Source organism: Chelonus insularis, unplaced genomic scaffold (genome assembly GCF_013357705.1).
Source record: "Chelonus insularis isolate UGA/USDA-ARS -01 unplaced genomic scaffold, ASM1335770v1 scaffold_277_pilon, whole genome shotgun sequence".
Classification (NCBI taxonomy): Eukaryota; Metazoa; Arthropoda; class Insecta; order Hymenoptera; family Braconidae; genus Chelonus; species Chelonus insularis.
The window spans coordinates 1433019-1457581 of record NW_023276791.1 but is presented as its reverse complement, the minus strand read 5'-3'; the positions used below and the strand labels follow the sequence as shown (position 1 = coordinate 1457581).

The 24563-nt window shown below is 30.9% G+C and overlaps 2 protein-coding genes across 11 annotated transcripts in view; one reads left to right on the top strand and one right to left on the bottom strand.

Annotated features, from left to right (window-relative positions):
• LOC118073204 (homeotic protein antennapedia-like) overlaps window positions 1–24266 on the top strand; it is a 116856-nt gene extending 92590 nt beyond the window's left edge. For all 10 annotated transcript variants that reach the window (XM_035093560.1, XM_035093564.1, XM_035093554.1 and 7 more), the window contains 2 exons: window positions 10893–12215; window positions 22537–24266. In XM_035093560.1, the coding sequence (XP_034949451.1) occupies window positions 11414–12215; window positions 22537–22790 (1056 nt within the window). In that variant the 5' untranslated portion in view covers window positions 10893–11413 and the 3' untranslated portion in view covers window positions 22791–24266. The remainder of the gene's footprint in view (window positions 1–10892; window positions 12216–22536) is intronic.
• On the bottom strand, window positions 17559–18512 carry LOC118073205 (uncharacterized). Its single transcript, XM_035093565.1, has 4 exons — window positions 18431–18512; window positions 18217–18360; window positions 17998–18147; window positions 17559–17913 (listed from the first exon to the last, which is right to left on the bottom strand). Exons 1-4 carry the CDS (start codon window positions 18503–18505, stop codon window positions 17728–17730), a joined length of 555 nt encoding a protein of 184 aa, XP_034949456.1. The 5' UTR covers window positions 18506–18512; the 3' UTR covers window positions 17559–17727.
• Window positions 24267–24563: the final 297 nt, after the last annotated feature.

The following is a 24563-nucleotide window of genomic DNA, read 5'->3' as shown; positions in this document are numbered from 1 at the left end:
TATTATTTATGCAAGAGGTTAAATGTTGACGAAAAAAAAATAGAATGGAGTGAAAAAGTACTTGATTCTTTTACTTATGAAGCTTTAAACTTTTTGCATTGATTTTAATTAATTTTCATTTGATTAATTTTTCTTCTTTCATTGGTATTTTTTGTTCATTTATATGAAAATCGATCATTTTTATTTTTAAATTATTATTAAAAGTATTTAAAAAATAAACAGTAGTATAGTTATTGCTTATTAGTTAAAAAAATATTGAGTTAGATAAAATGACACTTGTCACTCTGAATCACTCTTAAAATTAAATTTTTTAGAATTAATTTGAAATTCTCTTGATATTACATTTTGTAGTATAATGATAACACATGCGATATTACAGCTTTATTAATTTCCATGTTTATAAATTTTTTATCTACATTTTTTCTTTTTTTCCGAATTATGTTTATCATCATCATGTACTGAAGACAAGTAGCTAATTAGAGCAATGATTGGATGTAATAATTACATTCCCGAACATGATTGTATTCTTTCTGGTTTAATAATATGACAGCTGCTTTCAGGAAAATGGCTATCTGTTTCTCAATCTACTCAACAAATTAGGCATATGGTTATGAGAAGATTTCGGTGATATCTCAATCCTCTACGGATAATATATGCGCATAAATGAAGCTTTAAAAATTTTTTTTCATCTTAAAGAATTAATAATAATCATTTTTTCGTCATTTGTATATAAAATAAAAAAAAAACAGTGTGAAAAGCTCAGTAAATATTACATTTCTTATTTATCATAAACAAAATTATATTTTTTATTCTATGATTTTCATTTAAACAAAAAAAATTAATAATAAATCGACAGTGTATTTTACAGCACAGATAACTATTGATTAATTATCTTTTTAATAAGCTAGAGAAAAGTTATATAATATTCAGTGGTGATAATTACAATAACAAATCAATAGTTGTAAGGAAAAAATAAAAATAATTTTCTAAATGTTTATTATAATTTTACAATGAATGATTACTACGATTAATCTTTTATTCGAATGATTAATTTGTATAAATAATAAATTAATTGATAATACTAGATGATATCTTCAATGTTTATACGATAAATCAAATGTAACAACGTAAAATTAAGACGAAAGAAAAATAATGAACAGACGATTTTGCATTTCAATATAATGTCATAATTAATGATAGATACTAACAATTTATCATATGAGTATTATGACTCAATAATGAAGAAAGCTCATTTTTATATATTATTCCAGTATATTTATCAGCATTCTCTACACACAATATTCTATCAAACTTTATTTGAGGATTTCTGATATTTCTATAAAAAGAATTCAGTTTGAAAAATGTATTACTTAATTAAAGAGTTTCACAACCTCCTTAGCATAAATTACATATTTTTCGCATTCTTATAGAAAATATTATTATCTATGCTTATATTTATTCAGTTCTCACACCGACCAGTTATCCTTGGAATACTTTGGTGAATCAGAATTTTCTGAGTTGAACATTTAGTATTATACAATTGATAGTGGCTTAATGAAAACATAATTATAGCATTGGTTGATTAAGTTCCAATTGTTTTAGATTCTTCCATTCCCTAGAGGAATAAAAGCCAATTTTCATTGATTCTTATGACAAACAATTGAAATATCATTGTTAAAAATTTTTAGGTTGATTGAAACTACTGATTACATTGATTTTTTAAATTAAATCATTGCAATAAATATTAATCTATTAATACGAGAAATAATCGAGAGGATGTGGGAGCTTTAACGTAATTTATAGACATCAGGGCTCTTTTTATCAATACCAATAAGTTGAAACCATTTGTACTTTTTATTTAAATAGTCCTTTTTAAAATCATTTTTTAATTCAAATAACTATTTTGGCATTCATCAAATAATTCCAAGGGAATTGAAAGTTAATTCAATTGACAAAAATGCTTAGCGAAAAACCGGAAATTAATTTTATTCATTTTTAGGTACAATAGTGACTAGGTATAAAGCAATAAAAAAATTAGAGGCATTTGTTTGATCAAATTAACTCTAATTTAAGCAAAATATTATAAATAATTGATTTAAATGATATTATTGCTAAAAAAAAGTTTTTATTTAAATAAATCATCAAGATCATAAGTTGATCAATAAACAAATAATGTTTTTTACAGAAAAAAACAATTATTTTTCTTCTAGATTCCACTACCATATAAAAAGTTCTAAAAAAAGAAAAAAGACGAGCACAGAAATAACGAAGGGTGTGAGATGTGAATCTCCCTTTGTTCAAAATGTCAGTTCCTCACGAATCTCTACGGTGCTACCCTTCCGCTAGAGAACATCACGATACTTCCTCTCTCTACTCGGTTTGGTCTGATCCTTCCTTCCTTTGTCTCTTTCCCCCCGCCTTCGTCTATAGTAACGTGCAGTACTGAACTATGGCCTTTGTGCTCGTGTCAAGCTGTCAAACTATCCCAGCTTGTGCACCCGCCAGCATCCAATACGATAGGCAAACTCCTCCCTTATTCTTCTCCAACTTCTCTTGCTCTCACTTATAGTTCACTTCACCTCCTATTTTATCTTCACTGGAAATCTTTCGCTTTTTAACCTCCGGCTTTTCTGGTTACTACGAAAAATCGATTAAGTGAACATCTGACATTTCATGAAAACCTCAGAAAAATTTATGCAATTTTTAGTAACAATTGATTATCATTGGTTCATATTCCAAGGCATCCAGTGAATAATAAAATTTATTTTTTCAAATACATATTTAATATATATGACTACAAAAAAATTTATTATTCATTCAGATTTATTTCTGAAAGTCTTGAAAGTGTACTAAACAAAAATATTGCTGTAGGAAGTATTTCAAATATTTTTACAAACAGATCGCTGTTAGCTTTAATGGCTATCTACATCGCTGAAGAGTGACTCGTGACGTCACGCGCTCATAACTTAATGTCTGATCATGAAATTATAATATTAACGTCATTCGATATAGGTGCTGTTTATTTTCGTTGAAAAAACTTGTTGCCACAATTGTTAATTTTATTAGTACAATTTTGGATTAATATCAAAAAGAAAATATTTAAAATGGTTGCGAAAAGTATCTTATCGAAGCAATTATTTTAGATATTGTCAATCAACTGCCTGTATAGTCGCTATTGCTATCTAATGAGACAGTAAATTTAAGAGCTACGGTATTGTTGTTCCTACAGCGATAAATTTTTTATAGTATTTTAAAGTCATGATTTTAAATTAAATACGAAATAATCGATTTTATTAAATGAAATTCATATTTTTTTTTAATATGTAACTGGTGTTGCTGAAAATTATTCAACATATTGGAGATGTTTTTTTTTTTTATTTTCTATATGTTTTATGTCGTTTTGAAAAAAATTTTTTCCATTTAAAATGACAGAAAAAATATGGTAGTTTTATAAAAGTATCTGATAATCCCCATACATAAAAACGTTTTACGAGATTGAAAAAATTCAAAAACGACACCTTGAGATACTTCCGCTCATAAAAAATAAAAAAAAGTATTTTATCTCAATCTTCCGGGTATAATTAAACTTAATTTATAGCATCTTCATTTTACTCGATTTTGTCATATTTTCTAAACAAGTATAGGTATCAGGATACCCACATTGCACATATGTATATAGTGATATAGTGAAGAATGAAAAATGTATACATAAACGTACGGGTAGTTGAAAGAGGCAGTGAGCCATACAAAGACAAACTAAACGTTCCCCTTCGTGTAGTGAATATTTCCATGATTATCGTGGCATGATATCTGTAGTGCTGCTACCAACATTACGCCGCTCCTTTTCAATGTTCGTAACCTGAAGTGCCCCACCAACTGATATATATCGAGCTTTGTACTATTCGTTTCTCTAACTTTCATCGAAGATTTCCTATTTTATATAGAACGATAAATATAGCGAATCTTCTGCAGAATATCGCATCTAATCAGTTTCCTAAGATTAAAAGGAAAAGTTGACCTCAATAACAAGACTTTTTAGAACAGCTTTTCCATTTTTTTTATATCATTAGTAAAAATTTTCAAAAAATTTTTAACATCGGATAAAATCTGATTGCATTTCCTTTCTCTTTGCTATTATATTGATTATTATTTGTTGTTATAATTATTTTGCGTCATTATTTAATTATCGGAAACATTTTCTAATGAAATAGAAAATAACTGTAACTGTTGGAAGGTATTTAGATTTAATTTAGTTGAATAATTTTAATGATGCGTAGTAGAAAATTATTTTCTCCTCAATTAGTTGAAGAAAGTGCTCCAAAACAAAGAGCTTTCAATTTATCATGTACTTTACTACTAGTTTATTTACTTCACGACATTCTGATACGCCTCGATTGTTACATTCGCTTGACTTGTACATTTTTATTCCTTTTTTCTGCACATTTCAGTTGATTGGATACAATCATGTTTGGCGAAGCGAAAGGCACCAAAACCTTTGGAACAGAGTTCGCGTGATGTGTGTGGTGTTCCTTTGTTTCGTCTCAGGGTGCCATAGCACACGATGAGAAGCTTGATTTATAGACCAGTATCAAAACTTTTCACCCCAATGTCTCTTGACTATTTTCTTTATTCCTCTTATTTTACCACCCTCTTTTTCCCTATCTTTTTTTTTTTTATTTTAGAGCTGAGTCAACATGCTCTAGAATGAAGGTGGCTCATAATTTTTAGCGTCATTTTATCTGATCATACACTTTCTCACAACGTGTGTTGCTCAGTATCTAGTATTTTTTTACTCGATGTTGACTTTCGAGCATGTCAGAGGTCTTGTAGCCTTAATCTTACTTTACTTTTTTATGGAATATTTCTTTTGTATGAAAATTGTTGAATTCATTTGAGTAAAAATATAAAAAAAATAATTCTATAATTTGTAACATTGAAAATAATGAAAATTAAGGTAATCCAATGGGTGACGTCATATTTAACACGTTAAGATGTGTAATGAAAATGCACTTGGATTTACAGTTATGTGATTCAATCAGTGGTTCAATTTACACGGCAAAATTAAAGAATATTCACTGATTTTGGAGTGTATTTCATTTATTTCTCTGTTTTATTTTTGAGAGTAAATTTTGAAGGTTCATATACTGGAGATAATTTTAACAAATCAAATAATTGTTTCGTAAGCAATTTTAGATATGAATTTTCTTTTAAAAATCAATAGTTTTGATAGTTGTATAAAGGAAAATAGAAAAATAATTCACTTTACATGAAAATACGCATTCTATTACAAAGTTTTAAAAATTATAATCCCTTTTTGACTTCGTTTCTACTAATTTTGAAGAGGCCTTTCGAAGTGCTCATAAAATTTGCTCCTACGCGCGAGAACTACCTTAAGTAAAAAAGCAAATTACATTTTTTATCTAAACAATATTTTTTATCTATAAAAATTCCGCCATAGAAGCACGTAAAAGTATTTATAAATTAAAAAAAGTGGCAATTAAATGCAAAAAATAATCAACAGATTTAGACTTTGTACCTAAAATCAACTCAAGATATCTCATGAAACTCCATTTTTTAGAAATTACACACAGCTCTTACGGCTGGTCCATGGATCACATTGTTACATGTTTTATGTGAGACAAGAACAGCTGTTTGATATTTCAGACAAAAATGTATCACAACAGACTGCTAGAAGGAATTTCAGTGGATTATCTATGTTTTCTATAGGGACTAAAGACCTTCTAGTGAATTGTTTCTTTTTTGACCTTCAATAGTCAGGAAGTGAAAGCGGCCGTCCCGAATCGAACGTGGATAGTATCCTTCAGAAAAAACGTTTCAGGATCACACTGAAAAAAATGTGAAAGTTAGTAAGGTGAGCCCACGATATTCTAGGGGAAGTTTGCACCCACTAACTTTCCCTTTTTGAGGTAGACTCAGACTCCGTCCGTGGTTTAGCAAGCAGTTATGATCACAGTCGTACTTCGAACACATTCTTTTGATTTTCAGTTCTGTTATAGTTTGTTGATTTCACACCCTGTAGTTTCAATAAGTTACTACTTGTTGGATAGACTTAGTGACGATAAAGTTTATCAAAGTTTGGTTATCGGACTCTAACGCTTGACTTCCTGAATCCTTCTCGGTTCAGACGTTCGCTAGGGTTAATTACAGAATGAGAATATATACACTTTATGGAATTTCTCGTTTTGAATTTTTTTGCAGTGATAACAGAGTTCAATAAATGTGAAATCTATTAGTTTTGTGATAATAAATATTTTAATATATCTAACTTATTTATTGAACGATGAATTTTTTTTAAATCATTAAATTAGTGTTTAGTAGCACTGAAATAAATGAATTTTCTTCAATTATGAAGACGTCAGAAATTTTTTGTTGTAAAGAAAAATTTAAAATCTTTTACCATTCATTTATTTCAGCAAATTTAAACAAAAAAAAGACTTTATTACATATTTTACTGAATAATTTTTAAAAAGTTGTAAATTTCGGATAAAAGTGTGTACAAATAGATTGTAATTATTTTTATGTTAATGCAGATTAGTTAATTTTAATTACTCATTAGTGGAGTAAGCTAATATAAAAATGTAACTGAACTGATCGTTTTATTTTGGAGTAATAAAATTAAATTTCCCAAATATTCTGTTGTTTTCCATTTACAAAATAGTAGTTCAATATATTAAGTGTTCATTACACTATTATTTATTACTTTGCTTCGTTATTTTCAATATTCGGATACAATATTTGAAGACAATGGAAAAATTATCACAGTAATAAATTAAAAGAAAACCATTTTAATTTTAAAATAATGTTTTTCTATCTAAAAATGATTTAATAATTATTTTTTTTATAAATCGTTACCCAAACACATACTATGAAAAATTAGTTATTTAGATTAGAAAGGTTCTGTAAGTACTAATGGTTGATCAACACATCTTTTTAAATGCAAAACAAACCATTATTGAAATAATTCCTTTATCTCAAATCTAATTGAAAGAAGTCGCCGGAGTTATCTGTTGTTTTATAGCTGTGATTCAAAATACAAATTCGCAATAATACTCAATCTGACGCTGTAATCGTCAGGGTTATATAAACCGTGTTGGTGGTCGTTTCTGAATGCCCTTGCAAACTGGTTTCCCGTCGCTTCACACGATTATGTTAATCGCAGATGTGCATGTTCGTATATTCGACCGATCACTGGCACGTGCCAAATAAATATATATTCAAGTTTTTTCCAAAAATATATTTATTTATATTTTATTCATAAATAAATTTCCAACTCATTTCAAAGAAACATTACTAGATGACTTTTGTATTTTTAGTAAAAGTTACTTCGTATGAAATACAAAGTAACACATTTATATACTTACTTCAAAGCTTCTTTTAAGTGGAATCTTGGTAGTACTTAATAGAATCATAAGTTGCAATTTTCAGCTTGATGATTATAGTCATTTATTTCTTGGTAGGAAGCTGTTATTTCGTGGAAAGTAAAGATCAAAAATACGTGAAGTTATGTGAAATAGTTGAGGAGGAAAAAATCAATATCTTTATCATAAACTGTAGATAATAAATATTGAATTTTGAGTGCATATGCTGCACTTTAATACATTCAACAGTTTGCATCGGTTAGGAAGATAGTCATTTGTTTTACGGCGTGTTAGAATCATAACTGTTTCACACAGTGCCAACAGCAGTAGCAAGTTTATTGCCCCATAACTGTCAAATTTAAGAGTCTTTTATGATCCAATAAAATTTAGAGAACGAGCTACTCATGATATGCTGTTTATTTTATTGGAAATCTCACGCACTGACTACACCAGAGATTTTTAAAGTTAATTCAATTAAAGTGTGGTACATGAAAGTGTTGTTATGCAAAACTATGCAAATCATCATAAACTCTAACTTGAAAAAATATTTTTTTTTCCATTCAAAACATTTTTTCTGTTTTAAACAAAAAAACAAAATTGAATATTTATTTTTTTGCAGAACTGGTCATTAATTAAAAATTATTTGCCAATTTTTGTTTCAAAAAATGAATTCGTTACATTTATGTGAACAAAAAGTTGATTGCTTGTAACATCATCTAGATTTATTCATGATAACAAAATGATATATTCTTAAAGCTCTCTCTTATCCAATAGTATAATCTACATGAGCATTTAATATGTATATTCTTAACAGTGTTATGAATAATAAGATGACTATTACTAGAAACGATTACAATCTTAATTATAAAAGAAGATAAGTTGACAAGATAAAAAAAAAAAGGATTGCATTTGACAGGATTAATTAAAAGTTCCATTGCAGTGCATCCGGGAAATCAAAAGATAAGTAATTAAGAGCAGAATTGTAAAGGGTGTGGCATTTCCGAAATCAAATTCTCGATGAAATGAAGAGCTGAGTTTGAAGCCATTTTGATAAATAGAGGCCATCGTAGAATCGTGACGTCATTGTTCCATATCTAACGATGGCGTCACATAACGCTCCACCCTCTTTTCAATCACCTTTGCCCCGAACCCACCCAGCTGTCAAGCCTTGCTCCACCCCGTTTTTTCCAATCGTATTTCTGCATCGTCATATCACTTACGCCATCTCTGGGAATCTTATTGCACTGCTTAATCTTTAAGTGATCATAAAAGTAGCCGATTTCTTCAAAGGATGCCGCCACTCGTTAAAGTTTAAATCCTATTTTATTCCTTATGAAATTGACCCAGTAAAAACATTTATTTCACTTCATAGATCCAAGTAATTACGCGGTAGTGTCTAAGATCGTTTTTCATTTTTTCTTAGAACGTAATTTGTTCAAACCTATTACGAAAGAAAATCAAAGCAAGTCTTTTTGCTTCAGATTGAAGATAAACAATAATACACAGCTCAATTATTTTAACAGACAAACATGCCTATAGATAAACATTAAAGCTAAAAAAATAAAGACAAGTAGCAAATTATTTGAATACGAAAGCAATTTTTATTTCAATCATTAAACACTTTCGAAGATAACTAGGTTTTGTTAATTTTTTATAATTTTAGTAATTTCTTCGTCTTTTGGAGTATGTCTAGCATTAATCCATTGTCGATAAAAAATTCTTGTGTCCAGCAGTTAAAAACAATTCCTTTTGTTAATCAAAAAAAAAAAAAAAATTGTTTTTTATTTTTATTTATTGACTAGAAAAAATAGATGTTCTTCTGAATAAATTGATTGCAATTTTTCTCTTACCAGTCAAATCTAAAAAAAAGTCTGTTTAGTAATTTGACCCGTAATTATAGCACAGATTCATTTACATAAAAAATGAGTGGGTAAGATCACAGTATTCGATTAGAAAAAATGATAAAAAGGTTAAGCTTATAGTCTATAACTACTACGAACGAGAGAAGCAAGTTAAATAGTAGTAGTAGTAGTAAAAGTGTTAGTGGTAGTAGTATTGAAGATAGGTAGGGAGGGTGAGAAAATTTATATGGAGGGATACGGAGCGCATAGAATCGCTATCGGAGGCCATTCATCAATCTGGAGAATCAATACGCTGGAATTAATGAAAGCGCCGCGTGAACAGCGAGCTAGTGGCCGGAATGTTAATCGCGATCGTCCCGTGTCCAACCCGTACCACATTCGCGTATACCGCCAACTCCCAAGGGTCGATTACCAACCCCTGGAATCACATTCAGCGCTGCTGTTGATGCCACAAAAGCACTTGCAACAATGTCACTCGTATATTCTATTCAATTCCATACACACGTCAACAAGAACTGAAGTCTACCTATTTCTAGATATATGCACATATTTTGTGGACGCCGATGAACTATTTCAGCCTATGAATTTGTAACTGTTGAAAAGATATTCTTCAAAAGATCTATTATAATATTACTTTTCCATTTGCTAATGGAATATATGACCACATACAGAACTTTATCATTATTAAACATGAAATACGACGACACTAATTTAAATTTATTTCCATTATTAATATCCTAAATTTGACAGAGAAACGTTTGATGACAGTCGGTAGAGCAGGTTAACTTTGCATCAACAGATCTTATTGCCGGACTTACAGGTCTTTTTCAGTACGGAGTTCACTAACTCGCCTGTGTGGGGAGTCCCTTCTCAAAACCCATCAACTATTTATTTAAATTGTTTTCTTTTTCAAAATAATTCATAATTTTTTTTTTATTACCCTTAAATACGCAATTTATTAACTTTTATTATGACTGCTGAAGTTAATAATAATGTTCAATAAAATGTAGTGTTTAAATAGATTGACAAGATATTAAAATAGAACTTAAATATATGATTATATAATAATATAACTCAATAATATGATTAATTATAAACATTAATTAAGAACTAATTTATGCTCGTGTTTGTTTTGTGAATTAATGCTGAACTGGTTTTAAAAAGTCGTTGAGTTGACTAAAGTTATTAAAATTAATATTATTGATGATCACGTCAGATTAAAAGGTTTATAAAAAATTGCAATTAATTTTCCAGAAGATAAATAGTATTTTAGTTTTATTTTGATATGAAAAATTAGAGGGCAATGTAGCAAGTTTTTACAGCATCATTACGACGATGATGACACTAATAGGTTGGTAATTTTTTTCCGAATTTAACGAACATACGTTCCCTCCCACAAATGGCGAGTTATACCATGCAAGACGTAAATGTCTGGGTGATGGTCGTCACCGTGACGAGCACGTGTGTACCTCGCCGTCTGTCACTTAGACCAAGATCTTAGACTTGTAAGTTTCTCTCAGAGGACATGTTATTGCGCCATTAGTATTATTTTGCGTCTTAAAACTCTGTAATTATGTTACCAACTATTAATATACAGTAAGTCTTATCTAAATGACTAAATAATTTATACAAGTTTATTTTTCTGTTCCAGGTGTGGCGTAGTATCGTCAGCGAGTTGGTCGGAAGATCAGAAAATATTATTTATTGCAGTGACACAACATTTTGAACAAGACCACCGTCCAAACGCAATAGACGACAAACTTTAATAAGTGACGTCTTTCTTAAGTAAAAATAATAATAATTAAACAAAAATTGCGCTCTCCCCCTGTTTGATAACATAAGCTTCTAAAGTGCTTCAGCTATTTCAAGTTATAATCTAGTGTGGTAATAATTGTCACGACCAAATGAGCCCAGTGTATGTAGTGTGATAAGCAGTGAAAATTTATTTCCATGTGTAAATTATCTACTTTAAAAGTGAGTTTAAATGAAAGAGAAAATAGTGAAAGATAAGTGATATCAATGATCTTACACAAGTACAAATAAAATTTATTTCTAATCTTTAAAATAAGCGGAATAAGCCGTGATCAAGTTCAGTGTATATAAATCTTGTGTCAATAAGTGTATCAATTAAAGTAAGTGACAAAGTGTGGGAATCGGTAATAGTACAATAGCATGAGTTCTTACTTCGCGAATTCATATATCCCAGACCTGCGCAATGGCGGGGTGGAACATCCCCATCAGCATCAGCAGCATTATGGTGCTGCCGTTCAAGTACCTCAACAAGGTCAGAGCGTGCAGCAACCACAACAGGCTGCAGATCCATGCGATCCAACAATGCTCAGGCAAGGAGTTCCAGCTCATCACTATGGTGCTGCAGGAACTCAACAAGGCATACCTTACCCAAGGTTTCCACCTTACGACAGGATGGATATACGAAATGCTGCTTATTATCAGCAGCAACAAGACCACACAACCCTCGATGGAATGGCGGGCTACCGGTCATCATCACCAGGAACGGGAATGGCACACATGGGTCACACACCCACACCAAATGGCCACCCATCTACCCCAATCGTTTATGCTAGCTGTAAGCTCCAAGCAGCGGCAGTCGATCACCAAGGTAGTGTCCTCGATGGCCCAGATAGTCCGCCACTCGTGGAGACCCAGATGCATCATCAAATGCATGCTCAGCATCCCCATATGCAACAACAGTCTCAACATCAGCAACAACAAACATCTCAGCACCAACATCTTCAGGCACAACAGCAGCATATGATGTACCAACAGCAACAGCAGCAACAACCAAATAGTCAATCACAACCTGGTAGTTTACACGCTCAACAGCAAGCACAGGCGCAACAACATCAAGGTGTTGTTGCGTCTCCACTAGGACAACAACAACAGTCTGCACCTCAGGGTGCATCTAGTGCGAACCTACCTAGCCCACTTTATCCCTGGATGAGGAGTCAGTTCGGTAAGTTTCGCTATGTTTCTTATTCATTTCAGACATAACAAATATAAATGCATTGAAAAGAGAACAAGTTAGAGAAATGAAGAAATTTCATTTTAAAATCATTTCAAGCAATTAAAAAAAATTATTCGAATTAAAACATGGTTTTTTAAATATTATATAACGACAGAGTATTAGTTGGGAATATGCCTGGAAGTAATATCATGATGTATAAAAAACAAAATCCTTTTTTTTTTTTTTGTAAGAAGTGAAATCATGCAGGATAATTTATGTACAAGCTTGAAAGATCCGGTTAGGTATAGTTTGTAACAATTTTCCACCAAGAAGACCGAATGATGAATCTGAAATGTGTGCATAATTTGATGGCAATATTTCTTCTGGTTGTCATATCAAATAAATTTGCATATTCAAAAAATAACTGCACATGAAGAATATCACTTCCAGTAGCAACTTGAAGTAATCTTCAAGTACTGAAAAATTATAATCACAAGCTACATCATCTATGCTATTATTTTTTTTCTTGTATATTAAAAAAATTCTAACTTTGAATTTCCATCTTGAAGTGATCCATCTTCGTTGATTCCTGATTTAAATTATTATTCAAATGACTTACTAGATTTTTTAATTCTTCTCCATGCTTCAGTGGTTTCCACGTGTTGCTAAAAATTTATCTAGGAACCTTAGTTAACTGCTCTTGTCACGTAGCTCATGTAGGGGTCATCAGGTTTTTTATATTTTTGCAACATCGAGAACTAAACCAGATTTGAACGGTTGCAAATAAGAGTGAGCTAAATCTGTTAAGTTCTCGTGAAGTATTTGAATTATTTATTATCCTGGCCTCTGGCCTGGTAGTTTCACTACACATTTATACACTAGCATACAAACTGGACTTATAAAACTCGGGTACTCCATTTATAGCTCAACGTGTTGACCGCGGTTCGTGACAGTGTCATCAACTACACTAACTTTTCATCACTGACATTGTATCGCATGTGTATTTACAGCTTGTACTCTGACTTGTACCAAGGAATTTTTTTTGTTACCAGCTTCTGAGTATTATTCTTAAAATTAGGACCTACTTATAATAGGTCCAGTTTTTTTTTCGTAATGCCATGATTAAATGACTGAATTTCTTTGCACAGTTCTCTTTTTATTTTCGTTATTTTCGCATAATAACCAACAATAAAACGAGTTCTTAGAATTTTGGTTTCATAATTTTACCGTGGAATTTTTTATCTAAATAAAACATATTTGTAGATCAATTTTAGAGTGGTGTTGAGCATAGAAAGATTACCTAAATATTTTTAAGAAATAACCAATTTATTACAATTAATAACATCAAATTTTTATTTAGTGTTAATCATTTATTTAGGGTGAATTATTCCTGCTTTCGATGGTTGAGCTTTTATTATTTGCAAACAAAAGTTGACAAATGTTGGAGATGCTTTAAATTTTCCACCACCTTTTCAAGCCTTTCTATGCTGATTTGAGAGTTGATTGCAATGCCCATGTAACCCGTTGACGATTTATGAAGGCTCTAACAAAGTAATAATAGTCAGGTCGTAATTTACACCGTTGAGTATTTTGGTCTCTTGGACCAAGAATATTAGTTAAGATAGGTAACGGCAGGTTGTAGCCCCCTACTGATTTCACTCCTATTCCATCAGCCTTTTGGCTTCTATATTGGTCGAACCGTAAGAAATATTGCTTTATATATCGCTAACCTTCAGTAAGACCTTCGACATCTTTATGTGTTAAAATTTAATATGTTTCTCTTTTCTTCCAGTCTACTTAGCAAGCTGACAATTTTCTGGTTCAGTTTAGTTTTAGTTTTGGTTGTGACTCAATCAGTTGTCTTCAGAAATCCATTTTTCATTTAGTAGTGTGATGATTAATTATTTCTTCTGATGATAACAACTTTATAAGTTTGATTTAACTCATCGTATACCATCTCTCGGTTGTATTTTGAAACAAGCGATACCAGTATGTGGTGGTGTTGCGATTGGCCGATAACCATTTCGCATATAAAGCTGTTGCGAATACACCGAAGTCTGGTGCTTCATTCGCGAATGCAAGTGTGAAGAGTGTTTCTGAAGAAGAGATTGTAAGTTTACATGTTACATACACATATGAGCAAAGAACGAGCTCTTTCACCTTGTCCATAGATGTCGGTAGAAGTCTGTTTAACAAATTTGGTAGGGCTACAAATGAATTAGTATTTTTTAGTATAATAAATGATTTGTTCAGAACAAAGATTAATAATAAATAAACAAATAAGCAGTTGAAAGTCAGCTAATGATTTTTTCGTATCAAACAATAGAACTTGCTTTTAAATTAATTAATACTTGTCTTTGATATGTAACAGAATAATTTAAAAAAGTATATTCTATTAATTTAAATATTTTTCTATTAAAAGGAGAATAATTTAATTTTCATTTGCCTTCAATAGAGAGATAATAATGATTAATATTGGTAAAAATACGCTAATCTTTTTGAAATAATTAATTAATTTTGTATTACTTCTTATTAAGTGTTTTAAAAGACAGGAATATTTATAATAACTTAAATAATTTATCAAATTATTAATTTAAAAAATGTAAGTAAAATAATTAATATTAATAAGATTCATTATTATTGACAAATATATATATATATACAATGTTGCAAAAAACTCGGAGTAATTTAGCATGCTGATAACAGATCTGAAGATTAATTACCGGGACGAACAAAAATGTTATGAATCAAGCCTGTAGGGAATAGTCATGAAAGAAATGCCCGCGACTTAATGAATAGCCTTTTATTTTATGAGGTACTAATCTTACGTTCCATATAAACTATTTCATACTCAGTCCCTCCAGCAGCTGTGACCATAAATTAAAGTGCAATTGAATGGCTTATGTGATATATACACCACATACTATCAGCAAGCTAGTGTGGTCGAGTAGTGTCATTGAATCGATTAACTGCCAGTATTGTCTTTACAAAATCAATCTAGGAACAGATTACTGCAATCTAGCACATATTCAATCATGTTGTGATATTGCACGTTCAATAGAGTCAATAGTTTGTGATAATGATATATTTTTTTATTAGATACTACTTATTATTATCAAAGTATTATTTTTTATTTATCAAACATTGACAATTTCCCTGTCAACAATCACAGTTGATGATAAAAAATCTATATTGGTACTTCATTAAGCGAGATAATAATTCAACTTGCATAAACGGAATATTCATTATAAATATTAATGTCCTTCGATCATAACGCGTTCATAAAATATTTCTGCACTCGTGTTTTCCAATCAGTTCGATACCATCATGCATACTAATAGTATTAACATGTCAGTTACACTCGGCGTCATGGCAACAAGATATTTATCTATTAAATTATTTAGAAATATTGAAAGAAAAAAAAAAGGTAACACGAAAAATTAGACATCCAGAGAAAGAGAGATAGAACTAGGAAGAATGAAAAAAATAACAGTTGAGGTAGAGTTTCAATGTTAAAATTGATTTATGTAATTGCAATATACATTGAGTAAGCTTGAGATAATTTTAATCTTTCCTGTATGATGATTTATGCTCTTCCGTTGCAATATTAATAAGTACTTGTATTACATAGTAAAAGCTGTACATATAGACTTGAGGTTTTTTTATTTTATTTTTTATCGATTGAAGGAATCTAAAATCCAACGACTTTTAAACTCTGGTGTATGTGATAAGGAATTATTGTCGATTTTCATAATTTGATTATAGCTATTACTGAAAGAAATGCCTCTTGTGTATAATTTTCCTTGTTTTTAAATTGGGACATTTAAACGATGGAATATGATAAGAGAAAGTTCATAAATTATATTTGATGGATGAAATTTAAATGGAATCCTTGCTGAGGAAATATTTTAAATAATTCTTGCATCAAGTGAATGTTGTTGATAATCAACAAAATTTACTTTTAATAAAAATATTCAATTTAAAGAAAATTATGTATTTGTTGAAAAATATATTTAAACATTAAAAAACAGGGAAACTTTTGAATGATCAATTTTCTAAGATTAAAATATTAATGCATCTTAACTGATTATTATGCAATTCATTACATTCAATTCATTTCAATATTTCAAGTATTGATTTAAAATTTATTTGTTAATTTTCTTGATAAAATTTTACCATAAAAAATAGCATTATCATATTAATTGGAGTAATTGCATCTACTACATTCCATATTATAATAAGTGTTTATAAATGAAGTTAAAAAAATTTAATTGATTCTCCAATTGATTCAAGTACCAATATGGAAATATTAATTATCTCGAAAAAATAATTAACATGAATTCCAAACATAAAATTGCCAAAAGAAAAAAAAAATTGCAAATATTTTCGAATTTTTATTTACCTCCATCGTAGTCGTTTCTGATTGGTATAAAAGCCTCGCAGATTCCTGCATTTTTAATTTTATTCAAAGGTTCTTGATTCTATCAGTTCTATCAAATATGTGAGAAGAATTTTCAAGCTGGAAATGTATCATTTAGTCAGCTAATAAATTAATAAGAAATTCGTTTAAAAAACAATTTAGCTCAAATTTATTTCACATGGCGGTAACTTTCAGCGATGGCGATGTCTGTGATATTCAAAAAAGGTTACTATGAAGTGAAAAAGAGGAAGAAAGGAAAGATATAGGGAGGAGCAAGCTAAAGAACCAAACGGGGAAGTCTGGCCCGGAGAAGGCGGAGGGAATGTTGACGATGATGAATGATCTACTGAATCTCAGTGGGTCCTTATGCTTTTGAAGGCCGCCATGCTAAGATAAGAGAAAACAACGATACGTACAAACCTCACGTGAATGGTCAGAATATACTTTTTTCTATGATTAATCTTATTTCTCAATTTTAAAAATGTACGTCACTAGAGAATCCAGCTTAATTAGAATAAGAGGTAGAGAAGAGCTCTATCGGGTTGATAAAAGGAAAAGAAGAAAAAAAATTCCAAATTTGATTTCAATTAAAACAATGTTTTTAAACATAACGTGTTCTTAAGATAAAAGTCAAGTGATTTATTTCCTTCAGTTTGATTTCAGTGTCTAAAAATGCTTTGATATTACTTAACTGGCGGCGATAGAAAGTAGGAAAATGGATTGAGGAAAAGATAAAAAATTGAGGGTTAATGAAAAATGTGAGAATTCGAAAAATAAGATATAAAAAAGTCTGACACAAAAGAACTATTAATGAGGTTTTTTAATACTATAGAGTAAAAATTATTTCTCTAAATATAACATCAAACAGTAATCCATTTAATCATAATCAACAATTTTCTAACATTTGAGGAAAAAAATTCTGAATAATTTCTAATAGTGATACTAACCAATTTATTTGTGCAAATTAAATGTTCTCCAAATGGTGCATTGAAATAGATAAGCCAAGGAACAAATAATAGGTTTATTGAACGTTATTGGTAATTGCTATTATTACTGCAATTGTGCAAAATACTCTAGGACACTAGGTAATATTTCAAATTATTATCCTAAGCTCATTGGTGCTTTCGTTGAATATAACTTTTGGACCACTTCACCTGCTGCATTTACTTTCAACATTAGTTCAGGTCCACTAGAAAAGGTGATGTTCACTATGACTGATCCTGGAAATGTACCATCTGGTATTTTATATTGTGGGAATTTCCATTGTTTTACTTCTAGGAATTTATGCTGAAATAACATAACTCTATTATTAGGATGATTCTCTAGAAATAAATTGTTGGGTTCATGATTGAAGGGAGTTCAATTACTTACTGGACCAAAAGGACACTGTTGAGGGAATCCAGGTTGTGGAAATCCACACTGTTTCACATCATCTCCAAATAGTTTTTCATTAAAAGAGTCACATAACAGCATTTCATGTTGGGGAAAAGATTCACCAGCATATGTAACATTGGTCCTGATCTAAAATAATTTTTCAATTATCAAGTTGGCGAATTATTATTTAATTAATAGTTACAAATTTGATCATACAACTGTATCTGCTGGGAATTCTTTGTAGACTTCTGTACTCAATGTGACATATTGTTCATCATGAGTATAAATAGATAGCAGTTTCATCCACTCATTTGGTGGTGTAGCATCTTCAATGGAGTGTAGAACAAATTTTTCATTCTCCTAAAAAATAAATATCACTGGTTACTTATTATTTTCTTACCTATTTTAAATATAAGTTAATCTTGTTTACCCCTGCCAATATGTTGTTGATGCAGAAAAAAATCAAATTAGTAAATAGAATATTGAATATTTGATATTTAGTCATGATGATGCCGAAGTTAGGACTTTTATTATTGTATCATTCAGAGCTCTTTATAAAGCAGCTGAAATTGGAGTGATAATCATTTATTTACATAATTTTGATCAAACTAATGATTGGCCATGTTGGCAGTTGAGAAATAATTATTACATTGATTATAATGATAATAAATGGATTATAATATATTAGTAACATATTTATATTCAATAAATTCTCTTGTTAAAAACAATCCACTTCCCGGTATCTCCAATTTCAGATAATTAACTTTGATTGTTTATAATATTTATCATTCGTTTCCTCTTTTTTATAATCCAATAATAATTCCACAGAATTACCGGAAAAGCTGTCGTTGTTACCGAGATAATCATCGATATGGAGAGCATTGTTAATGTTATCATGCTCTAATTATCATTTTTTAAATGACAATAAAATATTCTAGATATTACATAATTTTTATAATTATTTTTTCTGAAAAATGTTTGAATAATTTTTATTATTTTCTAGTCAATAAACTCCAACAATGCATCATAAAATTATTGACAGAAAAAAGTAAATTCTTAATAAAGTTTTTCTACATCACGAAAAGATGAATAGTGTCACAAAAAATTTTTTATTCTCACAATTCGTACTCTTTTACATGTTAAACTGTAATCCCCGTTATTCATTCGCCTGATGTCAAAGTTTTTAGTTGACCGTCCATGATTCCTCATCGATTACATGCATACATGTATATATAATATATACATATAAACACAAAGATGAAAGTTATCCTACGGGTTCAGAAACCGAGGCCTTCCAATCACGTGTTTCTCTTTTTAGTTGGTCTGCTCTTTCATTTTTTTTCTCACTTTCTGCTCGGGTGGCTGAACAAGAAAGAATAAAATTAATGGGGTCGCGGTATCTAATCGAGGAGCGCTTCAAGGTTAGGCCTAGAAGTGGCCAAGGAAAGCTTAGTTTAATTGGGTTGCGAGTGGTGGCTCTCAGGCGCGCTTTATTAGCTTGATTACAACATCCGGCTAGCTGTTAATCTGAAAACTCCTAGATATCCTAGGGCAAAGAAGTGTAAAAGACCTAACTGGTCTAGTAGACCTAGTTGAAGCTGGGATGAAAGGGAAGCAGTCCCGACATCAACTACGGCAGCAGCAGTAGTCTGTAGTGTGCTAGTGAGACTAGCCTATAATAAGCAAATGGTCGTGTACGTTCTGTTCGGTTCCGTTTCATTCCTACATGCTGTGCCAGTGAAGGCAGACCCATAAATCTCTCGGCATACTCGGAGGGACATTTGATCCTTGCGTAACCCAACGTCGTTAATTTATTGCTTCGCGTTTAAAGTCACCTCAGTATGTGAAAAGGCGATCACAAGACGCAAGTAAAGCTTGTGTAGTGAAATTTTAGCCAGCATCCAAGAGAGATGAATGTATCATAAAATTTGCTTTTCCTTTTTCCACTTCATTCACACGTTTTGTCATTGCTCATCGTGATATAGCAGCTGATTAGACCATGATTCATGTGCCTTTTCGTCCATTACTTTCTAGCTTATTATATACCTTGGACAATTAAACATTCCCAAATTTCGTTTAACTCTTTGTAATTTTGCCAGTTTGCTGGTATATGGTCATGGGTGGTCTTTTAATTAGAACAGCTGAGTCTCATAAGGAACTGTAAGAATAGATTGAGTCTATACATAGGCTATCTAGGAATATACTCTGACTATTATTATCATCATGGTCCATTTGTTGGAATCCTTTTCTAGCTAATTATGATATTTTTACACTAATGAATTTAATTAATGTCTTGTCTATTATCTACTGATAAACAAAAAAGATTAGTTTAGTTGCATGATGAATAGCATCAATCTTTTATTTAGATTTTCGTCCACATTCTTGAATACCTCAATAAAATTTACTGTCAAAAATTTATTTTTAAAATCACTTTTTTTTCAACATTAAAAATTCATTGGTTTTTATTTATTACTTTTACAAAATAATTTGTGTTTCTTTAGCTATGATACATTTTATTGTTGATTGTTGCTGTAAAGTTGGCTAGTTCTCCATCATGCAATCTTATAATATTTACATTCAAAAACGTTATAAACATCCACATAAAATAAAATACTATATCATTGTCAGTTCAAAAAAATATTGAAAAATTTAAACGATGTGAAGGGTATTCCAACGAGCTTGGTCGTGGCATTTCGACAGCCGCTATATCCTGTTCGCCCAGTCACCATCGCTGCACAACCTCCGCAACCGCGTGCACACATATTAATAGGCCCTGTACTGGTAAATGCAGAAAGTCGACTGCCTCTTTAATTAACCCCGCGTGCTTTGCTAAACCAAGAGATGAGAAGAAAGAAAAAGAGATCAAAAGAGAAAGGGGGACCCTACCTACCATGAGTGTCAGGGTGCCAGAAGCAAGTTGCATTATGAAACACTGTTGAATACAACCCTTTATTTGCTTTCTTTGATTATATTCAACAGTCACTTATTTTTATTGTTAATGTTATACAAGTTCTCTCGCATGGAAGTTGAACATGGATTCTTTCTATTGAAGTAATACAATATATCTGCAACAAAAAACCTCTAAAATTTTTAATTAACCATGAAACCCAGTACCAGGGTGTTAATATTCAAATATTAAATCATTTCAAGTTAAAAAAAAGTTTAAAAAACCTAATTAAAATAAAGGAGTATTTGGTCATCAACTTTCTGATAAGAATGATTTGATTTTGAATATTTTTATTTTGGAGTAGAAATTATTTATTCATTTTTAATGTTAAATAATTTGAATAAGATGTGAAAGAGATTCAAATTCAGAAATGGTTTGAATTAGTACTGGATTATTATTTTAGCCAAACATTTAAATACAATGGAAAATAATTGTAATATTTAAGTATGGAAGTTGAGGCTTGAAAAATAATATGAAGCTGCAACAGCAACCTTGGACATCCTTCAAAATTCTACGAAATAATCTTTCGAAATAGTAATAATGTGTCTATATACGCATTTATTATTTAGCAGACTTGTACCTGTGATTTTTTTCCAATTTTGTTGAGTAGAAACTCATCCAAGAGCGCGCTAGAAATTGGTATGCTGTTAATTTGAAAGCGTAGCCTGAGGAAGAGAACAGGAAGAGAGGTTCCCATCGGTCTGCGTTCCTTTCTCGCTCCATTTTTCGTTATCTCTGTGTCTTTTCAATCTACTCTCTTCCTTCATATCTCGGGCTATCTTTCTCTAGATTTTGTATCTCCAAAGAATTATCTTTCTCCTTCTTCCTTTCTTTTGCTCTCTTCTTTCACGAGAACCGCCATCCGTCTTCATCGGCCGACAGCGCAACGGGCGGCGTTTGCCTCGAATGCACATCGAGAAGTTTTCTTCTCTTCTGTTTTTTCTCAATCTCGTCCTTTCTCTCTCACCCTTTTACTCTGATGTTCTTCCACTGCACCAACATTTCGTCGTTTTTTGTTATATTCTGCTTCAAAACATTTCTTCTTTTCTCATACTCGTGGCAAATACGCCAACCCTTTTAGATTATAGCTAAAGAAATTCAGTGACTAATCTTTTTCACCTTGTATTTTCTGGAAGGCGACTTTTTTGACTTATTTTAAACGTGTTTTCTGTAAAGCAAAATTAATGGGCTTGTATCCAGATTTTTTGATTGGTTGGACAACTTTTATTTCCGTCTTTATGAGTACAAAAATATATATCTAATCCTCATTTAAATACAAAATACATAACTCAATAAAAATGGAGCAAAAAAGTATTGAGAAATATTTTAACTTATATTTTTCTAATAAATAATTTTTTTTAATTGCTTGATAAAAGATATTTTCTAAGATCTAGTAAAATAAAACATTATATTCACATGCACATGTGATGAAGATGAATCATAGTCTTTTTTATGATGATGTAATATTAAGATAAATAATAACAAATCTACCGTTAATTATAATTTATAAATAAACGAGTCATCATCAAGTAGATTACATGAGTAATGGATTGAAAAAAACTGATTAGATTTATTACAATTTGTTGCAGAGAGGAAACGGGGTCGGCAGACGTATACACGCTACCAGACTCTGGAGTTGGAGAAGGAGTTCCACTTCAACAGATACCTGACAAGACGACGACGCATCGAGATCGCACATGCTCTATGTTTAACAGAGCGGCAAATAAAAATTTGGTTTCAAAACAGGCGGATGAAGTGGAAAAAGGAAAACAAGACGAAGGGTGAGCCAGGCTCAGGTGACGGCGACACCGACATTTCGCCTCAGACCTCACCGCAGGGTTGAGAGCCTGAAAGAAGAGTCGAGGTCTTCCAAAGAGCTTCTCATCTCTCAGGGTCCCGCGAACCTTGTCTCCAACACTACCTCCAATAATCCCTTCCCGAGACTCAGTTGATAACCTACTCTCTTTCCCTCTCTATTTCTTTCTCTCTTTTTAAAAACAAGAAAAAAAAGGAAAACACACAAACCACCCCGATCTCCTCTCTTATGACTTGCAAATGACCCCCTCAGTAATGACGCTTATCTTGTCGTGTTAATCAAGTTGCTCGTACCAAAAAGATGACAAAGAGAAAGAGTATGAAGTGCAGTGGCTGAGAGGCGGCAGATAAAGGAGCAGTCCGGCTATCAAAATTACGGAAGTCGTTGAATAAAGTCACGGGAATGCGCAATTATTTAAAAAAAAGAAAGAAAAAAAATGAAAAATGAATGAAATACGATGAGAATAAACAAAGGTATGATGTTTTAATGAATCTGGATCACATGCTAACCGGAACCGCGTTAACCTCTATTATGTTTAATTGTATGTAATTTATGAAAGCCTCCTTAGAGATATACAAATATATGTAACTTCATAATAAGGCGAAAATTCGAAGGATGCTGTGAAGCAAATGTAATATTGGAATGTTTGAAAGAATGATGATATTATTGCTAGTGTGAGATTATAATAATATTATTATAAATATATAAATATATATATTGTGTGATGTGAGAATTTATGAGAGAATGTAAGTATTAGTGTGTTCTACAAAGGATAAAACCTGCGTTCAAGATTTAGGATGCGTTTCATTATTTATTCTCGTACGTCGTACATATAATTATGTAATGCGCACGTACTCGTTTGCTCGTGTAGATAATCTATTAGCGATAGATGGACGTTATGATATTTTAAAAAATCATTTAGATAGTGTCTCTTATACAACCGCGACAACCCAGCGAGGGTAAACAGATTTGTAATTCGTGCCAATTTATTATCTCGACGCCTTTTTTACCATGTAGCAGGTGCGAGGAAAAGATGGGAAATAACAACCTGCATCCAAGTTATGGCTTTATTTTCAATGATAAACCAGTGAAATTTCAGATCTTTATTTCAGTGCGCGGTTTTTTTTTTATAGTCAAATATTACCATTTGTGAATGATCAGTGGTCAATTTTTACTATCGTGATTTATTTATTCTAGTTTTTTTTTTGTTAATTTGAAACCAGTGAATATTTTTGTTATAAAAAAAAAAAGTGTTTTTAATTATGTTGGGGAATACTCAAGTGCTTTAATCACGTGGATTCATCGATGAAACTACTTCACATTCATTTATGGATTGATCGATTTCATCCACAAGGTCAGTACTCAAAATATTGACTGATTCCATTTCTAAACTATTTTTAAATTAATTTCTCATCTTTTTTAATTTAAACATGGGATGTTGATGATAAAAAAATAAATATAAATTTATTTTAAATTCAATTTTTAAACAATTAATATTGTTTGATGGGGAAATAAGCATTTGTTTTTAACTTAAAAGAAAATTTTATTAAAAGTAGATGGAGAAAATAATATAAAGTAAACAAACTCATTGAAAATATTAAAATATGAAGGATTATTTCCCATCTAAAAAAAAATTTACCCCTGTTTTGTGGACGCGCGGCCAAGTTACCAGTGACGTAATATGTAGTTTTGATAAGAGAAATACCGGTGCGAATATAAAACATCACTAAAAAAAATATCGCCAAGTCCAAAATATGAATGAATAATTTTTGTATATATTAATAAAGAATTTAAACCAAA